Source organism: Triturus cristatus, chromosome 7 (assembly GCF_964204655.1).
Source record: "Triturus cristatus chromosome 7, aTriCri1.1, whole genome shotgun sequence".
In the NCBI taxonomy this organism is placed as follows: Eukaryota; Metazoa; Chordata; class Amphibia; order Caudata; family Salamandridae; genus Triturus; species Triturus cristatus.
Window position 1 is genome coordinate 866,210,825 of NC_140590.1, and position 22,343 is coordinate 866,233,167.

The 22,343-nt window shown below is 44.2% G+C and overlaps 1 protein-coding gene across 1 annotated transcript in view; it reads right to left on the reverse strand.

Moving 5' to 3' along the window:
• TMCO6 (transmembrane and coiled-coil domains 6) overlaps positions 1-22,343 on the reverse strand; it is a 167,839-nt gene that overhangs the window by 91,493 nt on the left and 54,003 nt on the right. Inside the window, exons 8-9 of the mRNA XM_085617809.1 lie at positions 6,238-6,354; positions 4,600-4,711 (exon numbers count right to left, since the gene is read on the reverse strand). Of these exons, the coding sequence (XP_085473935.1) occupies positions 4,600-4,711; positions 6,238-6,354 (229 nt within the window). The remainder of the gene's footprint in view (positions 1-4,599; positions 4,712-6,237; positions 6,355-22,343) is intronic.

Below are 22,343 nucleotides of genomic sequence, written 5' to 3' on the forward strand. Positions count from 1 at the left end.
ACAAACAGAAACAATGTTAATTCTTAGTTAGCTTCATTTCGATTTACCTTTACTGGTATAGTTAAACGCTGCACTGTTAGCATCCAGACAGGACACAGTCTGCAACGTGTATGGCCTTTTACAGCATTCCAGCAGTTCAGAAAGTACTTTCCAAAGGGTGAAGCCTACAGCATAAATGGATCTATCCTAAACCAGAAAGGGAACCCTATCCACAGGAGGAAAACGAGAATTTTTTCAAAGGAAACAGTGTGGCATTCAAACTATGCTGGCAAATTCCACAATAGGCTATTGCTGAGAATGAGAAAACCCCTGTGAAGAGGAATTAAACTTTGCACAGTTCAATTAAGAATGCTATGGCACAGAGGCCTGAAAAGTTCAAAGAGCGACCTCAACTGACTCAGAGCTTGAAAGGAGTTTGCCTGAATAAAAAAAACAAGCATTTGCAATGCAATAGGTCTCGCATTTGCGAGAGTTTAAGCTATTAGCATTGTAAATGACAATGCCTTTTATTTATGTTTAAAAAACAAAAAATAAATGAAAGGCATTATTATGTACAATGCCAATAGCTCAAACTATCGTAAATGGAAGACCTATTGCATTGAAAATGCTTGTTTACAAGTATTGTCACCCACAATAAGATTCGTCCTCCTGGACATCAGGCAATCTGGGGTTAAGCACATCGCCATATCAGATTTCACAATCTACCCTCTCAACGGCCCCACCACCGCATCGAGGAAGGGGCAGGAAACACGACACAATATGATTCATAAGTGCATTCGTGACCGATTGCAAGGATGAGTGCAAAAGGACAGGCGGGGCCAGAGAGGATTCCCGCTGAAAAAGAATTGTAAAAATACGGGCAAATTATGGAACGAGTTTTACAGTAAATTGAAGCTTCCCTTTCCCGTTTCCTCACTAAAAGCACTTTCCCAGCCTGTCCTTTTATTGGTTTTGCTGATGCTATGTACGCATGGCGCCCATTCACATAACCGCAAGGTCCCTGAGAACTGACCTATAGCGCAATCGGCCTGGTCTCCATTAACAGGGAGTTCTCACCGCCTGCTGCTCTAACCTACAGAAAGGCTCGGAGGAAGCTTATGTATGGCACGCTGCTGTGGGCTGGTTAGAGCGAAGGAGAGCAGCAAAGCGGACGGACATATGATGTATGAATTTATTTTGAAAATCGATGACATAATCCAGAGGTCTGGCTTTCTTCACATTTACAAAACAAGCATTGGCCGCGCGGCAGTAAAAGTAACGCCGAGCGGGCGTAAAAGCAAGAGTGATCGCGATCGCTCTGAAAGCGAAAGTGATCGCGATGACGCGCTAAAGCACGCTAGTGATGCGCGCGCAGCAGCATGCGCGCTTGTGCGCGTGACAGTAAGCTGGTGGCCGCTTTGGTAGCTCTTTTCAAAGCAGCTACTATATGTCTCGGCCAGACCAGCGCATGTGCTGGATCAGGTAAGACCTAAAAACGGCGTTGAAAGATACATTAGCCTGTCAGACAAAGTGATAATTTATCATTCCCTGAAAGGAAAACACTAATTATGACAAATAAAAAATTAGCACAATGCATTCTCAAATTAGCTGCTGCTTGACGCACGTGAAGACACCACACAAAACCTTATAATAAAAGGAGAAACTATGTGGGAAACTAGAAAATAACTGAATAACATGAAATTATGCACGCGAATAAAGCATTCTACACTGAACTCCAGGGAACAAATATAAATTCAAGCACTCGCCTCCTGCGAGAGCAGCAAAGAAGAAGTAGGACTGACCAGGACTGCAGTATTTATTGTGCTGCTAATGACGTCACAAGACGGACTATGAGTTCACCACTGGATGCATTTTGTGGAAAGGTTTAACTTTATTGACTTGTTGGAAGCCATATTAAAATGTGTTTTAGGTTATATACGTTTTTTTTCTTTGCTGCTAGAGTTTACGGTACAGAAGAGGAGTCATAATTGAGCCTCCAGTCTTGGAATAGCATTCATTCATTATGCCGTTTGTTCTTTTATTTCACCACTGCCTTCAATTTGCCGATGGAATATTAGTTTGATTAGTTGAGGCAACAGCTGTCCATGGCGCCAGCCCACTCTGAATACCTTACTTTAGATGATGATCAGTTAAAAGTGCTGCATCACGGAATCCACTGATTCCGATCAAGCTTTCTGCCTGATAGGGGCACATAGAACACTAAGACAAAGCTGAGTACTGATCTGCCACTGGTGTCCTGACAGAGTTCAAATTACAATATCTCCAAAACTGGTTGGACATTAATCAGTAATTTAGCTACCCAGACACAGGAATAGAGTAGAGGAAACATTAAACGGCAGGGAGCAACTAGGGGGTAAGATACTGGTACCCCACAGCACAGAGAGAAAGTCACAAAAAAAGCAGGCTGACCGTTGGCGTTTTCATCTTGAAGGTCCAGATGACCGACTGCTGTAGTTCTCACTTCCCAGTCAGCTGGGTGGGACTGGCCTGGTGTCTCTGAAGCAGATACAGCCTGGGAGGCTGTGCCACACTGGTCCTTCCTTGCATATGGGTTCCGTTCTTCACCTAGGAAAGCCTGTCACTCCTCATTACAGATGTTTTCTAGCAGCTTATGAAGCCATTATGCTGGTTCCCCTCCATGCAGTTCAGTAGCAACACTTCCAGTCTTGCTCAGACTTGGTCCCATTGGGTTCAGGGGGAGAGAAGCCACCAGCAAAGGTTCCACCCCCTGATCACCCCTTCTAATCTGCACTGCTGTGCAGACATTCCTTGGTTAATAGGCGACCAGTACTTATGACAGGGCATGGATATTACACAATATGCACTTTTCATATCTTGGGAGGCTTCTACAGTCTGTAGATTCATAACTGCAGCTTTATGAGACTGTGGCCAGGTCTTGTATCACTGTAGTCCCGTCTGAGAGACTGGTTCAGGCAGAAGGAGCAATAAGGGTTGGGAGGGACTCTATCAAGCAGAGAAACTACAGACAACTTCCAGGGGCTGGTGCGCTACCTCCATTCGCCCACAGAAACAAACTCTTATCGGTCGGAGGGGGGGGGGGGGGGGGGGGAACTTGAAAGCTTCCATATCCAAGATGGACCCCAAGCAGCCTCACATGTAGCAGATGACCATATTAAGTCCCACACAGACGCCACCATTCACTAAGTCATGCACACTCATTAACCGAGGTACACATGCATATAGGAACATGTACTTCATAAATGTTCTATACATACATAATGAAGGCACAGGAACCCAGTTGGGGGAATACTGCACACACTTAAAAAGGGGGAAGCCAAAAAGACTGCCCCCTACAGAAATACTCATACACAGGCCTGTGCACATCTACTATAGGTACTGCTGCCAACACGGTCAGTCTCTCCTACCAAGGTAGTGGAGACATTAATCCCCCTCAACCAAAGGGTGCACTTTGAGTGGCTCCTCAATACCAGAGCTCAGTTCTGATAGATTATAAACTTTATATTGGAGTCTCCTCAGCGAGCACACAAGATTGTTGGGCTCACTCAAGGAAAACAGGCACAGGGCTCTCCAGAATTGTAGAAGCACAGTAATACAGCCACACATAGGGTTTTCTTCTCAACGTCAGGTCTAAGGATGACTTAAGTATATTGATGTAGGAATTCCACTCTAACTACATAATGACAGGATAACGGAGACAAGCATGTTGCACATATGTCATATGTATGGATAAGCTACATTAAATTATGGTTCTAGAATTTTCTTACCACACATGCAGCTATACTGTGAAGCTATGCATTAAAATTGTCTTTAACTATAAAATGGAAGTTCTACTTAGTTTATGTAAAATTTCTCTAAAACAATTGCCTGTGTGTGGAAATGTTGAGGCGTGACAGCCGCAATATGTTTTGCACAAAATGCAACAAACTGCTCCTTTTACAAATTTGAACAAAAACTTCCCTGGTCAAGACAAGAGGGATTTAATTCAGGAACATCTCACAGAAAATCAATCAAGAGGTGCTGCATGGAGTTCTAAGATCACATGAATTCAGACACAATTAGACCACAACATGCCGTCCAGCTTTCCCTTTGTATTTGGCATCTTAAGGCAGTCCTTCCTGCATAAGAAAATTAAAAAATGCTCGGCCAATGTAACATTACGCCTTATGTTGCAAAAGTTGTGCATTTCTTCTAGATTGATCAACTAATATGATAAAACACAGAGTCCTTTTACAGTAAAACTAGAACTTAAATGTTGTAGTGCTAGTTCAGTTTCCTAGTAAAAGTTATAGAGAGCGAAGTATCTTGCTTTTCATAAAATGCTTAATGTCTGTCGAGTAAATTTTGACAGTTAAATGTAATTTAGTTTTTATTATATGTTAACTTGTTTGAAATGTAGGACAGATGCATATGCTTTCAAATCCTTCCCTTGATGAACAACGACAAAGTACCTGAGAGTGTATTTTATTACTAGTCATGTTTTACCCACTGGGTCTTTTCATGGTGCTTTTGGATAAAGGTGTGAAAGGTTGCTGCAGAGGCCACTGCTTTCTGCACTAATCGACTTAATGTTACTCGATGCTGCAATGGTGAAAAACATAGGTGACATTTTTCACTTACCAACTCCAGTCCTTGAACAGTATCTCCGGAGACAGAGGAGGCTGTATCCACCAGCAGTTTGACCAGAGTCTGTACAGCGTCTTGTGAGAGGACCAGGGCATTATTCCCTTTGCTGTGAAAACAAGATGCAGAAAAGGTTATGAGCCAGTAGCACTTTATGGGTGACAGACAGACATCAGAGCTGATTTATTGTTTGACATCCGTTTAGATTGCGGTGTAGGCAAGTCATACTAGTTAGAAGTTCATACTAAAACTGCACATGAAAAACTGTATGATTTAATGTCTACATCGAATTCAGACATTAACATTCTTTATGATTGCTTTGGACTGCTTTTGAAGGTGTACACAAAGACTTAGACAGGTTGCCGTCCCTCCAATCATACAGAGGGGACTATACACAGGGGAATCAATGAAGCATAGGACTAAAGGAAGAGTTCTGCAAGATGGACAAGTGCCTGTGACATGTTTTAGACTTTAATTATACATTTCTTGCACAGATGTGGTTTTAAAGAAAATTCCAAAATGGGACACTTAGCCTGACAAACTACAACCCCCATTGTCGGGAAGAGTATTATTGGTTGCTGACCCGTATGTTACATTAAATTAAGGTTTGTTTGTATCTTTAATAGATGTACTTGACACGTTCTTAAGAGAACAGACACTTCGAAGGAGGAGTAATTAATGAAGGTGACAAAAATGGGAATGATTAGGGGAAAAGTTGAGAGAAAAGGGGGGGCGTGCTATACATGTTCATGTTCTGATCTCCGAAATCTGATGGCGCATTGAATCATTTAACTAGAATGTGCACCAACATATCCCGAACATGGTGGAAAGGATGCCAGGGAAAACTCTTCAACGACATTCCAATGGCAGATTGTCCGCTATACGAATGTCAATGACATAACATTTCATCAGCTTCTAGTGCTCATCAGATTTAAAACAACCTCAACAACAGATTGGTGTGTTAAATTCAGGCTGTGGTCTGTAAAGCACAGCTTCTGGTGGGCATGTCTATCAGGGCGAGAGTAGCTACGTTTCGGTGGAGTTCATCAGAAATGTAACAAAATCAGCACACTCATGGCCTCGGGGCCTCTGAGGAGAGTACAGCAATTTCAGGGTGTTCCTACGACACCCTAGGGCAGCAGTCTTTACCGCGTGTCCCTGACAAAATGGCTTCATGCGTGCCTTTCTGTGAACCAATAAGCTGGGTGCTGTGGTGACTGCCTTCCTGCACGTTGAATGATATATATTGTTGAAGACGGCCAGAAGTGCTGCTCTGCCCACTATGCCACCTCAATTCTAACCAGCCATATGCAAATCAGTTTTGACCCTGCTCCTCATGGGAACAGACCAGCATGAACCGCCAAGCCAGGTGCTCCCTTAACCGGGACACAAGCAAACCGGGACCGGATTCGCCCTAATATTAAAATTCGGCCTTGTCGTACGCACCTCTACTTTAAGTATGAATACAGCTTTTCTTTCCAATATTTACTAATTGGTGATATATTGGGCACAGCATGCCTTACATTATGTGTTAGTCCCTGTATAACTCATCAAGCAGAATAGACACATTCACAAACAGAAAGCAATGGCCCGGTTAGTATCACCTATAAATCTACTAGTTTAAAATAAATTTACCTGCAAATGATATAATGAAGACACCAGGCAAACTCTACAGCTGCTCCCAGTCCCAGCTCCAGGTTAGGCTGGATCAATCGCAGAACATGCTGGAGGAGGCCAGAGTCCAGAACTAACCTGCAAACACCAGAGGCATTATTGATTCAAATGTGGTATCTAGTGGGTAGGAGTGTTATTGGAGGAGTGTTATAGTTGCAAGCTGCATTCTGTCCTTGTAGGCACCATCAAATGCCCACTAAACCCCCACATATTCATCATATCTACTACGTAAATTATAGACTACATCATAGTTTTTAAACCTCCATCCCTCTACTCACCCCCACCCTATCTACACCACCGGAAGCCTGATTCACAAACTGCTTCTCAGTGTGCACACGGTTTCCCCATTAACCTCACACAAAACAAAACAAACCTCATTGCTTTATGTGTATACAACTGACTCCAGGGTTTGCGACTCTTCCTTCTTAATCGCCATCCAAATTCAAACAAGTCATGCCATGATCTTCACAAAGGTTTAACACATGCCAGTTCTTTTCTGCCAATGCCAGCATAAGAGATTTCAGTGCTTAATTTGTAAAAAACACGAAATAAGTGCCAAGGCCCTTCGTAGGAGGCGACTGCATCACATATCGCCCCTACCAGTGCTGCCAAAGCAAGTACCAACCCAACTACTAACAATCAAACTCCTACAAGTGTGACGATTTGGATTATTCCAGATTACTTGGAATGGTCTGGGTGGCGCGTATTTTTTAAATGTTTAATGTATGTAAAATGAATTACTTTGTTGGTGTGCTCGCATCTAAATTAGAGAAACAGCGCCACCATGTGGTTAACTGTCATAAGTGCCGGGGTTGAGAATTAAGTGTCAATGCCGAGCACCGTTAAACATCACATTAAGCACTGTTATGATTCATAAATAATGTCTGCCTAAAGTCATAAATGTTTTGCAATAAAAAACAATTATACTGCACTTTACATAATCATGGTTTCTTAAAGTTGGCTAAACAAAGCATAAACTAGGCCCAACTCCGTCTTGGTTTTAAAATGGGACTGTGTTTTCATTTCTCTCTCCACATGCAACTCACTGTGCACAAATAAAATGCAAAGCTTTGAGGTGATGTGTTGCTTTAGGTGAGCTCCAATGGAAGCTCCCCAACATAATAAAATAACAGACTTTTTGTGCCTGTAATTCAGCGTAGCATAAATCAGTAATTGTTTTGTGTGTAACCAGATTCCTACTGTCACGTGCGAGGACATTACATTGGGTCAAAACGGGACTAATTTTTATTCATTTAGGTAATGGTATCAGGTGAGGCTGCATTATATTCTGTACATGTATTTTGATTGGCTGAGCCTATGTAACATTTTACTCACCTCATGATGACAGTGGAGTTTTCATTGTGTATTTTCTTATAAGTAGGACTTACTGGAGAGGAGCCAGTCTTAGCTACTTGTCCAGACTTAGGGAGCTTGTCTTGGTGGGCTTGACTTGCTATGTGAGTAAATCTCTTCATTCTTAGAGAATAGACCTATGGCAGTCTTTCTCATGCTTATGATTTATAATAATTTGTCAGAGTTTATGCTACAATTGACTGAGCTATATGCTAATTCCCTTATATTGACTGTCTAATTATCTTTGTGTCTTCTGTAATGAATTCTGAATCTTTAGATAAACCTTCACTGGTACCCTGTTTCAATAAGGCCTATTTAACTGAACATGCTACCTGTCTTATTGACAGTTTTGATTCGGTTAGGTGCACATCACTTCATCTATTCTGCAGGATACTTTCGCAACCGATCCGCGAAGGCTTTTTATCAACTATCTTATCAAATTATCAAAAATATCGTCACCTCTAGTATCCAGACTCCCTCACTCAATTCATTGTATACAACATAGTGAGTGTCCAAGATCAAGATGACTTTAAACTTATAAATTCAATCAAATTATTCAACAATATCTAACAGTAACACCATGAAGGTAGATGGGGGTGTAAACAAAGTCTCAGATCATGCAAGAAATATGTACCAGTCATGTTAACCCTTTTTTGTGATAGTGACATTTATGCACTATTATACAAAGGTAGTTTTGACTTATTTTTTACAAAGAAATGCAGATATAAAACTCTGAATTTTCCTTTCTGAGATTGTTTTTAAAAACAGCAAAATACAGAATGTGGTAATTTATTGAATCTGTACTGATTTGCAGCATTGGAGCTTAAAAGGGCATATAATTCATCAAATAGTTGCAAATGTGAATTTGTGTGCAATGTTAATGTTCAGATGTATATGGACTGTTGTATTATCAATGTCTGGTTGGTTACAGTGCTAAAAACTGACATGTAACAACTGTGAGTGTTTATATATTGGTAATATAATTGGGAAAATATACCAGGTACAACTTTGTGTTTTTTTATTTTCTTACTGACCACATAATAAATAGATAAAACAGGTGGAAATGTTGAAAAACATAAAGAAACCAATGGGAACACGTTGGCTAACCCCCAACATAACAATGGGCCCTTTGTGACATCGTGGGCAGGACTAATTACTCCCTTGCGTTATGAAAGCGTTCTAACTAAACCCAACATAATAGTCAATGAGCCCATTGCTGGCATATTTACAGACATTTCAACAACATGCTAGTTAACTCTGACATAATGATGACCCATCAGTGTGGTGACAGTCTCACTATCCCTGTTCTTTCAGTGAGCCATCCTTGCCAAACTATGGCATTTATGGCTATTGTCGGACTGTTAGTAGGTGGTTCTGACACTATGGGCCGCCCAGATTTTTTGCTTTTTGAGCACCTAATTGTTGAGCTTTTACTGTGGGGGAGCCTCATAAGTTGGGACTCACCCACAATGAACTCAGGATGTAAGAGACTGCATGGGGATTTTACTGGTGTTCCCCTGGCTTGACCAGGCCACTGTGCAGCAGCTGGAGTAAGGGACACCGAGCTGGTTACATGCAGACACATGTGTACATGCATGTGCACACGTGTACGGGCTGCGCAGGGGAGATTCCTAGCGTGTGCAGTCCAGGAGCAGCTACAAAGTGAATGGTGTGGCAGGACTTATGCAGTATTGGGTGGTGACATGGAATAGGCTTTATAGACTGAAAAGAAACATGCCAGGGAAAGTCAGTGTGTTTTATTGTGTTTTCACTTCATTATTCCCCTATGGGGATGTGGGGGCCATGGCTAGATTAACTTCCGTTATGCCTACAGATTCCAGACACGCACTTAAGTCCAATGTAGCGAAAGTGAAAATAAGTATTCTGCAGAGTCCAAAGTCATATTTGTACTGCTTTTGGGTCATATAGAACTGTCCTATTTCCCTGAGCCAGCCATGACCAGACCCAGACTGAGGGCTGACCTCAGCTGGATGGATTGATAACCTTTCTTCCACAAGCTAGGGACTCCTCTCCACGAAGAGAAGATGGGTGGGGCTACAGGCCAATCCATCAACCGCTGTCGCTGGGTGCCAGGCACCAAGGAGGGAAGGCAGCGTGGGGGAAGAGGCTTCAGAAGCATGTGGCCAGAAACCCTGGACGACGCCATTTTGAACAAGCCCAGAGGCTGGACAAGAAGGAGGGGCAGGGACGTGATGTGTCGCTGTTTGATAGGACCAACAGAGACTTCCTGCCAGCTCCCTACTCAACTTTTAAAAAGTGCCTGCACAGGAAGAGAAGCTCTCTCTGGGGTGCGGTCTGCTGAGGCTGATGGTGCTGGAGCCTGGCGCAATGGGCAGTTGGAAGGAGAGACCCCCTGACTGCCCCCAGGACCCTAACAGCACCGGAAGAAGAGCCCAGGACCGGTGCGCAGGAGCCACGGAGGAGAGCCAGGCGAAAGGCTGGCGCAGGGAGCTAGTGAAGACAGCACCCTGCTGAATCAGAGACCCTGAGGGCGGAGGAGAGTTTTCCCAGTGGCTGGGGCTGGTAAAGAGGAGCATGAAGCGCCCCATAATGCCTCGCCAGGCATTTGGAAATCTGCCGTTTTGGTGCTTTGTGGCCCCCAGAGGAGGGGGGTCACCCTCACTTGTGAAAAGGTGCTGGGGGAGCTGCTGGAGGAACACAGTCTCTCTCCCCCCCCCCCCCCCCCAGCACAAAGAAATCTGCCATTCTGGTGCCTGGTGGCCCCCAGAAGAGGGGGTCACCCTCATGTGTGAAAAGGGGTGCAGGGGGGCTGCTGGAGCACCGCAGTCTCCCCCAGCATAAAGAATAACAGTCCACCCATAAGTTTCACGGGGCATCTGAAAGAATAACCCCTCAAGGGCTCAGCCAGCCTTTAACACCTTATAGGCTGGAACTTATGTTCTACAGCTGAGGGTGTACTATGAAGTGCATCATGGAGTGAAGGGCTGAGTTGGGGATGTCTGGAGAAGGGCATCCCCTGGAGGTGAAGTGGTGTAATTGCACCGAAATGCATTTACTATTGGTTATTTCTTTTTAGGTGGACTGGAAGTCACATGTGTAAAGTGAAGTACCTGTGTAAGGTGATGTTAAGCTAAATGGAGTTATGTTGCTGGACCTTCCTGCTAGGGGGTCTGGCTGTATTTACGTAATCCCATGCTTTTACCTGCGATTCCTTTTAAAGTGAAGAGGCGCACTGCAGGAGGAGTGTAGTTGCCAGGAGTACTTCTTTTGAAGGGACTGTAAGTCACATGTGTAAGGAGATGTCATAAGCCAAGGGGGGCTATGTTGTCAAACAGTCCTGCTAGGGTGTCTGGCTGTATATGCGCAATCCTGTGATTTCATCCGTGATGCCCTTAGGGGCTGTAATTGCAATGCATTCAAATGATCAACCAAGGTGATGAGTACTGTCATTCTAAAGTGTGCGTAAACATGGATTCTTGCTGCTGCGCTTAGGTGAAGTCCCCAGAGTGCTAGCCCTTAAGCTATAGAGGTGCATACTTTATGGTCAGTAGGAGATGCTCAGTCAGGGTCATGTGTCACCAAGGCAGGTTTACCCCTTTTTAATGCTTGTTGAGGTAATGGGGTGGGTCGCCACTGTGATGGTTCCAGTGCGCAGGGCCCTCGCTCCAGGTTATGTTCAACTAACTGCATTGGGGGCAAGTTGATGTGCATACATGGGAGTGGTGGTACTAGACCCACCCCCCCCCCTTTGCGGGAGGGGTGGAGATGTTATGCAATGTCACAAAGTAATTCCAACAGCTTATGTATATTTGTAAATTGGTGCATAGTATTGAGTAGTGTGTGTGTTTAATAATTGTACTCTTACTTTTATAAAGCAAAGTACAGACTGGACAATAAATTATGGAGTGTTATTTTGTGCACCTGCAAATGGCGATTACTAGCCCACACCACCTCCCTTGAGTAAGCCTCAGACTGCTCTGCAACGCTACCCTCTGAGAGTCAGGCGCTACAATTGGGTGTTTGGTTCCCAGTGAAGGACAAATGTAGTCATGCTGTTGTAAATAAAACAGCGATATGATTAAGCATTCACTGAAGACATGTGCTCTTCATGTCTGAATTACATTTTCTGCTTTATATTGACTAATGTTCAGACTCCATTTTGCTTAGCCGTCCGCCATCTTGTATGGCCCCGAAACCACGTGCTCTGCACGAGAAGAGTCTTTCCTCTTCATTAGTCACTCCCGAGATCTGCCTAGCAACAGTCTATAAATAACTCCTTTGTACGTTTGGTGCATGTTCAAGACTGACCACATCTGTCACTAATTAGGCTTTGCTCGAATGTGTTTTCACGGGTCTCAGGAAACGTTAACTCCACCCATGTATTGATTATGCACTGAACATGTCCATATATGACCATAAAATCTTGCTTCATGTTGTATCCGCCTACTTATGAGCCCCCCAATTGTGTATAAAAGGGTACCATGCACACAAGTTCTTTGTGCTACTCTGTGCAATACTGTAGAGTGTTGCGTAGGTTGTAGGACCACCTTTGAAGGTTAATAAACTTTGTCTTTGTATTTGCAGTTTCCGTGCCAACTTCCTTCTAGTACTTCGTACACAGAAGGGCGAACCCTTTGTACTTGCGTGGGGCTCATCGGCAACTCGGATACTCGAAGGATTGGTCGTGACGAAGGAGTGGAACCTTGCCGGGGACGTGATCACTGCCAGCGGCGTCTTTAGTCCTGGCATCCCGAGGCTTTCTTCCTTCCCTTCCGAGCTGACCATCTGGGTGGCGCCGGTCCTCGACTAAGACCCCTTCTGTCGGTTTTGCCGTGCAATAGCCGTTTGGGCGGATTTGGAACTTGGCAGTTGGAATCTGGACGCTCTTGATTGGTAAGAACCGTTGTACGGTACTTGCTGCGAGCTTTTGAAGCCTGGGTTGGCAAGGCAGTTTTAGGATACGCTTGTTGTGGCTATTTGATTTGATTTGTGATGACCGGTCATATTTTGAAATAAGTAATGTGAAAATATATGCGTTGCAACACATATAGGCAGGTAATGTGGAGATATTTCTCCGGGGTTGTTTGAATTTGAACGGCGCAACGTTTAAGTGCCACTTTTGGATAATATTGCATATTTTGCACTATTCTTGAACATGCCTGCTTTGAGCGCACTCCGTAAGTGGTGCTGCTATTTTGGAAACCGGTTAAGTCTTGAGGAATCTGAACCAGCCCCCCCAGAGGGGACTCCTAATAGGGTTATGTACGTGAAGCACGGTCTTTCCCCTATAATGTACAGCACATTGTGGAGGAAATATACCAATAAGGATCCTGAGTTGCGATGGCCTTTGTATGGATCGTTTGATATGCGTAAGATTGAGTATGTGGAGCAGTGTATATGTAAGCGGCGTGCGAGACAAGACATGTTTGAATGTATACGATTGTGGGTGAAAGAAGTGCGTGAGCGCGAGAAACGTGAAAAAGCGCTGTGTGACAAAGAACAACGGAAAAAGGACCATGTGAAAGCACAGGAAGCGAAACAGCGCGAGGAAAACGAACGGGCGGAAAAACAGGAGAAAGAGCACAGGTTGCAAATATCGGGTCAATATGCTGTTCGGCAGCCTCTTTATCCTGTCCTTACTAATCTTGAAGATGATTTTTCTCTATTAGATCGTTCTCCGCCACCTTATGTTGGCCCGTCCGCTCCGGGAGTCAAGAATCCTGGATTGCTCAAGGAGAAGGTAGACACGCGGTCCATGTTATCAACTGATCGCATGGGTGAGCTTCGGAAAGTTTCTTTTCGTGCGCTTAAAAATAAACTATCTCTCGCTGAATTATTGTCGTCTTTGGAAGGATGGCAGGATAGGGAACAGTTATACTTTGCTGAAACTTTTTCTGATGAAGTGGTTACTGCTTTTCGGAAATACTCCGATGTTGATATAGTATTAAATTCTAAAGCATTACGTAACGGTGTCCTTTCTCCCTCTAAGGTACCCGATGCGGTTCGACGGCTGTTTGCGTTACGGGACGCGATGTTTGAACTCAAAGAGAAAGCGCGCCAAAAGAAAGAGGAGGAGCAATCGAATCCAAATGCAGGCGGAAAGCAGTCATTTATCATTCATTCAGATAAGATTGAATTAGTGCATGCTAAGCCGATGCGAGAGGCAGCGCCTCTGTAAGTTCCTCCTAAGGGAGCGGGAACTAGTTCGGATATGTCTTCCCCCGATGCTAGAGGATATTTTGTGTACAATTGGGTTTATACTCCTTGGCATAGGGCTGATGTTATGGCATTGAAGAAAGCACTACCCGATCCCCGAAAGAATCCTGCCGCATTTTATGAGGAAGTTGAGGGGGCTTTAAATTCTTGTACTATGACTTTAGCAGACATAGATTTGTTCTTTGGGCTTATTTTACCACCGGATATGTGGAGATCCGTACGGAAAGTAGATGATCAAGCTGTTTTTAAGGCGAAATGGTCTGACATAGAAGATGAGGATAGAGAAAGAAAACCCGCCTTAGCTTATTTTAGATCTCCCAGCTGCTATTTTGACTAAGTTGAAAACGATTATCCCCCCAAAGAAGATTGATTGGAATATGTTAGCCTCATGTAAACAGAAGGTTGATGAATCCGTTTCTGATTTCTTTACGCGATTTGAGGAATCATTTCATGATTTTAGCGGTCAGTCACTTACGGATGATACGGATCGACATCTTTTTGTTGATAAATATGTGTCGAATTTATTGCCAGGAGTAGCAGCTCGATTAAAAGCGAGTGAAAGCTCTTGGACAACATCGTCTCCGGCATCCCTCCTGACGATGGCTCAGTATTACAAGCGTCAGGAACAAGAAGCGAAGGGTAACGAAGAGAAAAAGTCGAAAGATTTAAAAACAAAGGTGATGTTAGAGCATGTGTATAGTCCGCCTCGCCGGGGTGCTGAGAGAGATGGAAGAGGATTTTATGGTCCCCCTTTTGGTCGCCCAGATGTAACTAAGGATCAATGTGCGGATTGCAAACAGTTGGGTCATTGGGCCAGGGATTGTCCGGTATTACATGCACAGCGCCAGGGGCGTGGCCAGGGGACGATGAGGTAGAGGAGGTTTTTCGGGCTCTAGAGGACATTTAACTGATCGTGCTTGATTTGATTCTAATATGCGGCCACGTGATGGGCCTAATGTGTTTGATCGACAAAACCAGTATCAAATGTCCGTTTATGAACGCCCTGGGTATCACGATTCACAACATGCATAGGATTGCGTAGGATGGGGGGAGGAATCAGTGGAAGTGCCAGTAGATCAGTGGGGTCCTTATGTTACAGCACATGTTTTGGGTTCTACTGATCGGTTTCTGGTTGATACAGGAGCTACTCGTAGCGCTTTGTCCAAACAATTGGTTCCGAGGGCTCCCCTGTCTGGCTTAACGGTTACATCGATAGGGTTCGATGGCACATCTTCACTTAGCCCATTATCACAACCCCTTGCGTTTCATGTTAATACGTTTTCTACACCCGGTCTGTTTTTGCTTTCCCCGAACACGCCGGATAACATTGTGGGTCTGGATATGCTCTAACATTTCAGAGCCACAATCCGTTGCTCCCCTGAAGGAGTGCGTGTGATTCTAAACGATAACTATCCAAGGACAGGAAGGATGTGTGTGGTTGCAGAGGATACCGCATTGGCTTCTCTACCCCACACTCTGTGGGCCACCTCGGATACTGATGTGGGACAGATGGTTATCCCCCCGGTACACATTAGGGTAAAGGAGGGAGCTGTGTTACCACGCCTACCTCAATATCGTATTTCGCAGGAGGGGGAGGAGGCACTCACGCAGATATTGCAGGATCTCATTAAGGTGGGGGGTAGTGGAGGAAGTTCCATACAATGTCTGCAATAGTCCTATCCTTCCGATTTTGAAAAAAGACACTGATACTAGGATTTATCGTTTTATTATCGATTTGAGGGAGGTGAATAAGATAGTGATACCTCAATACCCAGTGGTTTCTGACATCACGACATTGCTTACTTTGGTCCCGCCAACGGCGACCACGTTCTCTGTTATTGATTTGAAAAATGCTTTTTTTTCGATTCCTATTCATCCTGATAGCCGATACCTTTTCGGCTTCACTTTGAATAATCGTTCATATCAATTTTGTAGAGTTCCTCAAGGCTACACAGAAAGTCCTAGCATTTACAGTCAAGCATTGAAACGACAGTTGGATTCCTTTGTTTTACCTGAAGGGGTGGCCCTCATACAATATGTCGATGACATCTTGTTGTCGGCCGATACTCCTGAGCAATGTGAGAAGTGCACGTTATCTTTGCTTTCCTTTCTGGCATCGCACAATCACAAAGTATCGAAGGAAAAATTACAATTCTGTAGACCAACAGTAACCTACCTAGGTCACCTTTTGTCTAAGGAGGGGCGTGCACTCACATTAGATCGCATTCAAGCAATTTTGGACACGCCAGTACCTTTCACACAGAAGGACGTGCGTGCATTTTTGGGACTCACTTCTTTTTGTAGGCAATGGATACTGGGTTTTTCACACATAGTTAAACCGCTGTTGGCACTTTTGACGAAAGACACTCCAACTCCCCTTCCCTGGTCAGACGAGTGTGGAAATGCTTTTCAACAATTACGACAAGCCCTTTGTTCAGCACCAGTGTTAGGCACCCCTGATTATACGAAGCCCTTTACATTGTATGTGCATGAAAGAGATGGATGTGCGTTATTGGTTTTAGTACAGATGCACGGCGACAAGCAGCGCCCTCGTGCATATTTCTCGGCAGTACTTGATCCTGTTGCCTGGTTGTTTTCGCTCGGTTGCGGCGACAGCTGTGTCAATACGCCAAAGCGAAGGAATTGTGTTATCCCATAAGCTATTGGTGTTGGTCCCCCATGCTGTTGACGCCCTGTTGAATCAGACAAAGACGCAGCACTTAACTAGTGCTCGTCTAACAGGATATGAGCTTACGTTGTTGGCTCCTCACATCACATTGAAGAGATGCGCAACACTAAACCCAGCCACATTGTTGCCATTTCCGGAGACTCAGCCTGAGGCACAAGAAACACATGATTGCATCTTTGTAACTGAGGAACAGACAAAGGGTCGTATTGATCTCCAGGATACGCCCTTTACAGATGTAGATGGAGAATTGTGGGTGGACGGGTCGAGCCTGAAGCTACCAGATGGTACGACTTCAGCGGCGTATGCAATCACCACGCTACGAACAGTAGTGGAGACAGCACGCATACCGCAGAAATCAGCTCAAGCAGCGGAACTGATAGCATTAACACGAGCATGTGAGCTTAGTGCAGGATTGCGTGTGAATGTCTATACAGATAGCCGCTATGCCTTCGGGGTAGCACACAACTTTGGCTTACTCTGGAAGGAGAGAGGGTTTCTAACGTCACATGGAGCACAGATAATGAACGGAGAGTTAGTTCACAACCTCTTGACTGCATTGACATATCCAAAGAAGATTGCCATAGTTAAATGCAATGCACATAAAAAGGTGGTAGATAAGGTGGGAGAAGGGAATGCTTTGGCAGATCGAGTAGCACGAGACACTGCGATGCAGCCTGACTCCACTGCAATGTATGTTGTGAAGTCGCAGGCAGAAAGATGGCACGATGCTAGGAGAGAAGTGTTAGAGATACAGAGGACAGCTTCCGATAAAGAACGGGAGCAATGGTCTACTGACGGAGAATTGGACGATGAAGGTTGTTGGAGAAATAAGCAGATGGATAAATGGAAGTTACCCATAGCTTTTGTACAACCTATGGTTCAGATGGCACATGGACTAGCTCATGTTGGAGCTTCCGCAATTGTAAAATTGCTCACACAAGTTTGGGAGCATCCAGAGATTGCTAGCACGGCAAAGAGAGTGGTGCAGACTTGTATGATTTGCCTGAAGTACAATCCAGGAAAAGGGACACGAACTCCAGCAGGAGGATTTGTAACACCCACTGCACCTTTTGAAGTTTTGCAAATGGATTATATTCAGCTTGAACGCTGTAATAATCTGAAGTATGTTCTAGTAGTGGTTTGCGCCTTCAGCAAATGGATTGAGGCATACCCTACGAAAGACAATACTGCAATTACTACAGCCAAGGTGTTATTGAAGGAGTTCTTCCCTCGATATGGTGTTTGTAGATTGTTGTGGAGCGATAACGGACCTCATTTTATAGCGGACGTTATCAAGTATGTCCTGAAAGGATTGGGAATTCCACAAAAATTCCACGCAGTGTTTCACCCTCAGTCTGCGGGATTGGTTGAGAAGTATAACGGCACTCTGAAGCTTAAGATAGCGAAAATACAAGCTTCCACTTCTCTGACTTGGCCGGATGCTTTACCTCTGGCATTATTGTCAATCAGATCAGTACCGCATTCTCGAACCGGTCTCACGCCATATGAGATCGTGTTTAGACGTCCGATGAACATTTGGGGCCCACCGAAACCAAAGTCAGTGTATGATGTACCATGTGTAATGATGAGTGATTATCTGGCACAGTTAACCGATAAGTTGGTCTCTATTCATCAACAGGTTCGAGAGGCGCTCCCCGACCGGTCCACAGGTGAAGGCCATGATCTCCGGCCCGGAGATTTTGTTTTGGTGAAGTCGTTTGAAAAGACGAGCAGTCTAGAGCCGAGGTGGTGCGGTCCTGAGCAGGTCTTGCTTGCAACGAGAACGGCTGTCCGGGTCTCCAACCGCAAAAATTGGATCCACTCTATACATTCTCGTAGAGTGCCACCCGGATTGGTGGAGCCTGCTGTATTGACAGACCATCGAGAAATCCTGACTGCGAAGAAAGGCCATGCTGTGGACCCGGACGACACTGAGGAGCTCTTCCCGGACCAAGCGACCCCTGGAGTAAGAAGATATCACCTCAGATCGAGGAAGTGAATTTCTGAGTATCAAAATACGCTGTCAGAGCAGCCCCTGGGTTAGTGAAACGGAGAGCCAATGAGGCAAGGGGGGGGGGGATCAGCCCTGCATTAGTGTAGTGACACCCGTCTTGGCCCGATGGTGAAGAAATCAACCGCTGCCTAGGGGGAAGAGTTCTGACAACCTTTTGAGTTTCAGGAAGATATTGATATTTGTTTGAAAATGGAGAAGAAGAAAAAATTTTGTGCGATAGGTTTCATTGTTGCTATGGCAATTGCTGCTACAACCACGTGGTTTGTTGAGGATGTAATTCCTGCCCGTGAGTTGCTTGTTGTGTCTACTCCAGTGCCTGAGGAGCACTACTTCTACACCCTTCCATACCAAGAATTGAAGCATCGCCAGTCCTATCTGAATAATACTTTCATCCAGATGCTGCATCATACCCACGTTGCTACAAATGCTACCAACTGTTGGATATGTGGTATGATGCCAGCCCATCAGAAGAAAGGGGGAACACCATTTATACCTCTCCCTTTCTCCCATAACGGCTCTTGTAGAGCATGGTACACTTTGCTTTTTGCCACACGAAAACCTACAGTGGGACGATTACTCTTCAGACTTAACAAAGAGTGTCATCAGGATAAAGAAGGCTATCCACAAGCCAATGGAACAATATGGGAATGGGAAGAATATCGACCAGACAATGAATCAATTCCCTACGTCTTTACGAATACTAGAGACACTCATGGAAACGAGAAATTTGTAATTTCAGTGGCACAAGCCCAAGCGGACATGTGTATCCAAAGCGTTGGTCATATTCCTGTTGGTGTCAGTGATTGCATTGTTGTACTAAATATAGACGGATTAAATAACAGTACATTTCTGGCCTCCCACAATACCTATTTTGTGTGTGGTAATAAAGGTTACTATCGTTTGGCTGCCGGATGGTCTGGGGTATGCTATGTGGCCTTTTTATTACCCCCTGTATTCTTAGCACCTGCGTCTTATCATAAGGATTTGAAGTTATTAAACAACGTAACCGTAAATAGGTATAAACGCACTCTATCTGTTGATGATGTTGATCAGACAGATACCAGTTTGCAACAGTATATTGATTTTAATCTAGGACTGTTTTTCTTTGTTGGAGCTGCCCTGAATAGTAGGAAGGTTCGACGATTAACTAGGGTTGTAGGGGCTGTGACGAATCAAACTGCTGCTGCTCTCGGGAACATTACGGAAGAATTGCAGATCACTAGAATTGTTACATTACAGAATCGTATGGTATTAGATGTTATGTTAGCAGATAGGGGTGGAGCATGTAGAATTATAGGAAGTAGTTGTTGTGTGTTCATCCCTGATCACACACCACCAGTTTATCAAGCTATTAATAAATTGCATAAAATCGCTGCTGACATTCATTCAGAAAATGGCACTTGGACCTTTTCTGGATGGTTTTGGACCTTAATTACTACATGGGGATGGAAAGTCCTGACTGGTCTATGTATTATTGTAGCAATTTTGTTCACATGTTGTATGTGTATTCAATGTGGTCCTATGATATGTTCTCTATGTGTTTCATTCTGTATCCCCAATAAGAAAGCTGTTGCCGATGCCACCTATCAAAAGAGCATAAACAAAGAAATAACTGAGATGATGAGAATCAATATAAATGATGATTATCTTGATTATCCTAGCAAGCCGAATGTCTTCAGCAAATGCTGAAAGGGTAGTCTGTTGTAAATAAAACAGCGATATTATTAAGCATTCACTGAAGACATGTGCTCTTCATGTCTAAATTACTTTTTCTGCTTTATATTGACTAATGTTCAGACTCCATTTTGCTTAGCCGTCCGCCATCTTGTATGGCCACGAAACCACGTGCTCTGCACGAGAAGAGTCTTACCTCTTCATTAGTCACTCCCGAGATCTGCCTAGCAACAGTCTATAAATAACTCCTTTGTACGTTTGGTGCATGTTCAAGACTGACCACATCTGTCACTAATTAGGCTTTGCTCGAATGTGTTTTCACGGGTCTCAGGAAACGTTAACTCCACCCATGTATTGATTATGCACTGAAAATGTCCATATATGACCATAAAATCTTGCTTCATGTTGTATCCGCCTACTTATGAGCCCCCCAATTGTGTATAAAAGGGGACCATGCGCACAAGTTCTTTGTGCTACTCTGTGCAATACTGTAGAGTGTTGCGTAGGTTGTAGGACCACCTTTGAAGGTTAATAAACTTTGTCTTTGTATTTGCAGTTTCCGTGCCAACTTCCTTCTAGTACTTCGTACACAGAAGGGCAAACCCTTTGTACTTGCGGGCCTAGCTGGGGCCTGTACTCATCAATGCTGCCTGGTTTTCCAACACTGACTATCTTGACTAGCCAAACAATGGCCTAACCTGCTATATTGTGATGATTCTTAACAAAATTCAGGCAGAAATACCAGCAGACTGTATTTCATCATCATCATCATTTATAAAGCGCCTGGTTACACCAACGGTGTGTCCCTGCGCTGAGCAGAATCTCAGAAATGACACGAGATAGGTAGGTGAGCCCTAGCTGTCCTGTTTCAAGGTCTATTCTGGTTTATAGGTGGGAAAAAGTCAAGTTTTTAGCCTTTTCCTAAAGGCAGCTTCACATGGTTCTTTCCTCAAATCCATTGGTAGTGAATTCCAATGTTTTGCTGCCAGGTATTTGAAAGAGCAGCCTCCTAGCCTGGCCTTCCTAAATCTGGGTACTATTACCAATGATTTTCCTTCAGATCTTATGCTTCTATTGGGGGTGTAAGGTGTAATCATGTCTTGTAGATAACTTGGGCCTTTATTTGCTAGGATATGATGGCAGAAGCACATTGCCTTGAACAGGATCCTCTTGCCCACCGACAACCAATGCAATTTGGCCAGGGCCTTTGTGTTGGACGATCTTCTAGGTGGATTCAGCACTAGCCGGGCAGCAGCGTTTTGGACTGTTAGCATCTTCATCAGCCTCTTTTTAGCTACACCTAGGTATAGAACATTGCCGTAGTCAATCTGAGAGGTGACCACTGCATGTATTATAGTTTTTCTGGCTTGAACCGGTAGTAGGTCAATGACTTTCCGTAGGGTTTTCAGCGTTCCGAAACATTTGCCTGTTCTTTTTCGGATTTTATTTTTATATGTCAAGTTGGGGTCAAGCCATACTCCAAGGTTCTTGACTTCGGTTTTAGGGGTTGGGAGCTGGCCAAGTGTTTCCGGCCACCAAGCTGATGTCCAGATAGAAAGCGCTCTTCCCATTACCATTACTTCTGTCTTACTGCCATTAAGTTTTACGCAGTGGTCTGCCATCCATGCTGTTACTTCCTCCATACATTGGGAAAATTTGACCCCTGGGGAACTCCTTGTAATAGGGGAGATCTCTTGGAAGTGAATGTGTCTTGTGTAACCTGAAAACCCCTTTCCGCAAGGAAGGATTTCATCCAGCTCAGAGCCATACCCCTGATTCCACAAAATTCTAACCTCTGTAGGAGGAGGCCATGGGAGACTGTATCAAATGCAGCACTGAGGTCCAATAGGATCAGTGCAGCTGTGTGTCCTTCATCCGCCCGTTGTCTTAGAGTGTCTATGGCCAGGAGCAAGGCGATTTCAGTGGAATGTGTGGCACGGAAACCGGATTGTGAGCAGTGTAGTAGGTCATTACTATCGCTGTGTTTTGTGAGCTGAGTGTTAAGTATTTGTTCTGCGATTTTAGCAAAGAAAGGTAGGAGCAAGATGGGACATAGATTATCTTGTATCTAATAATCTATTTGTGTTTTTTTTCATTAATGGGAGGACCATAGCTTGCTTCCACTCTAAGGGAACTTCT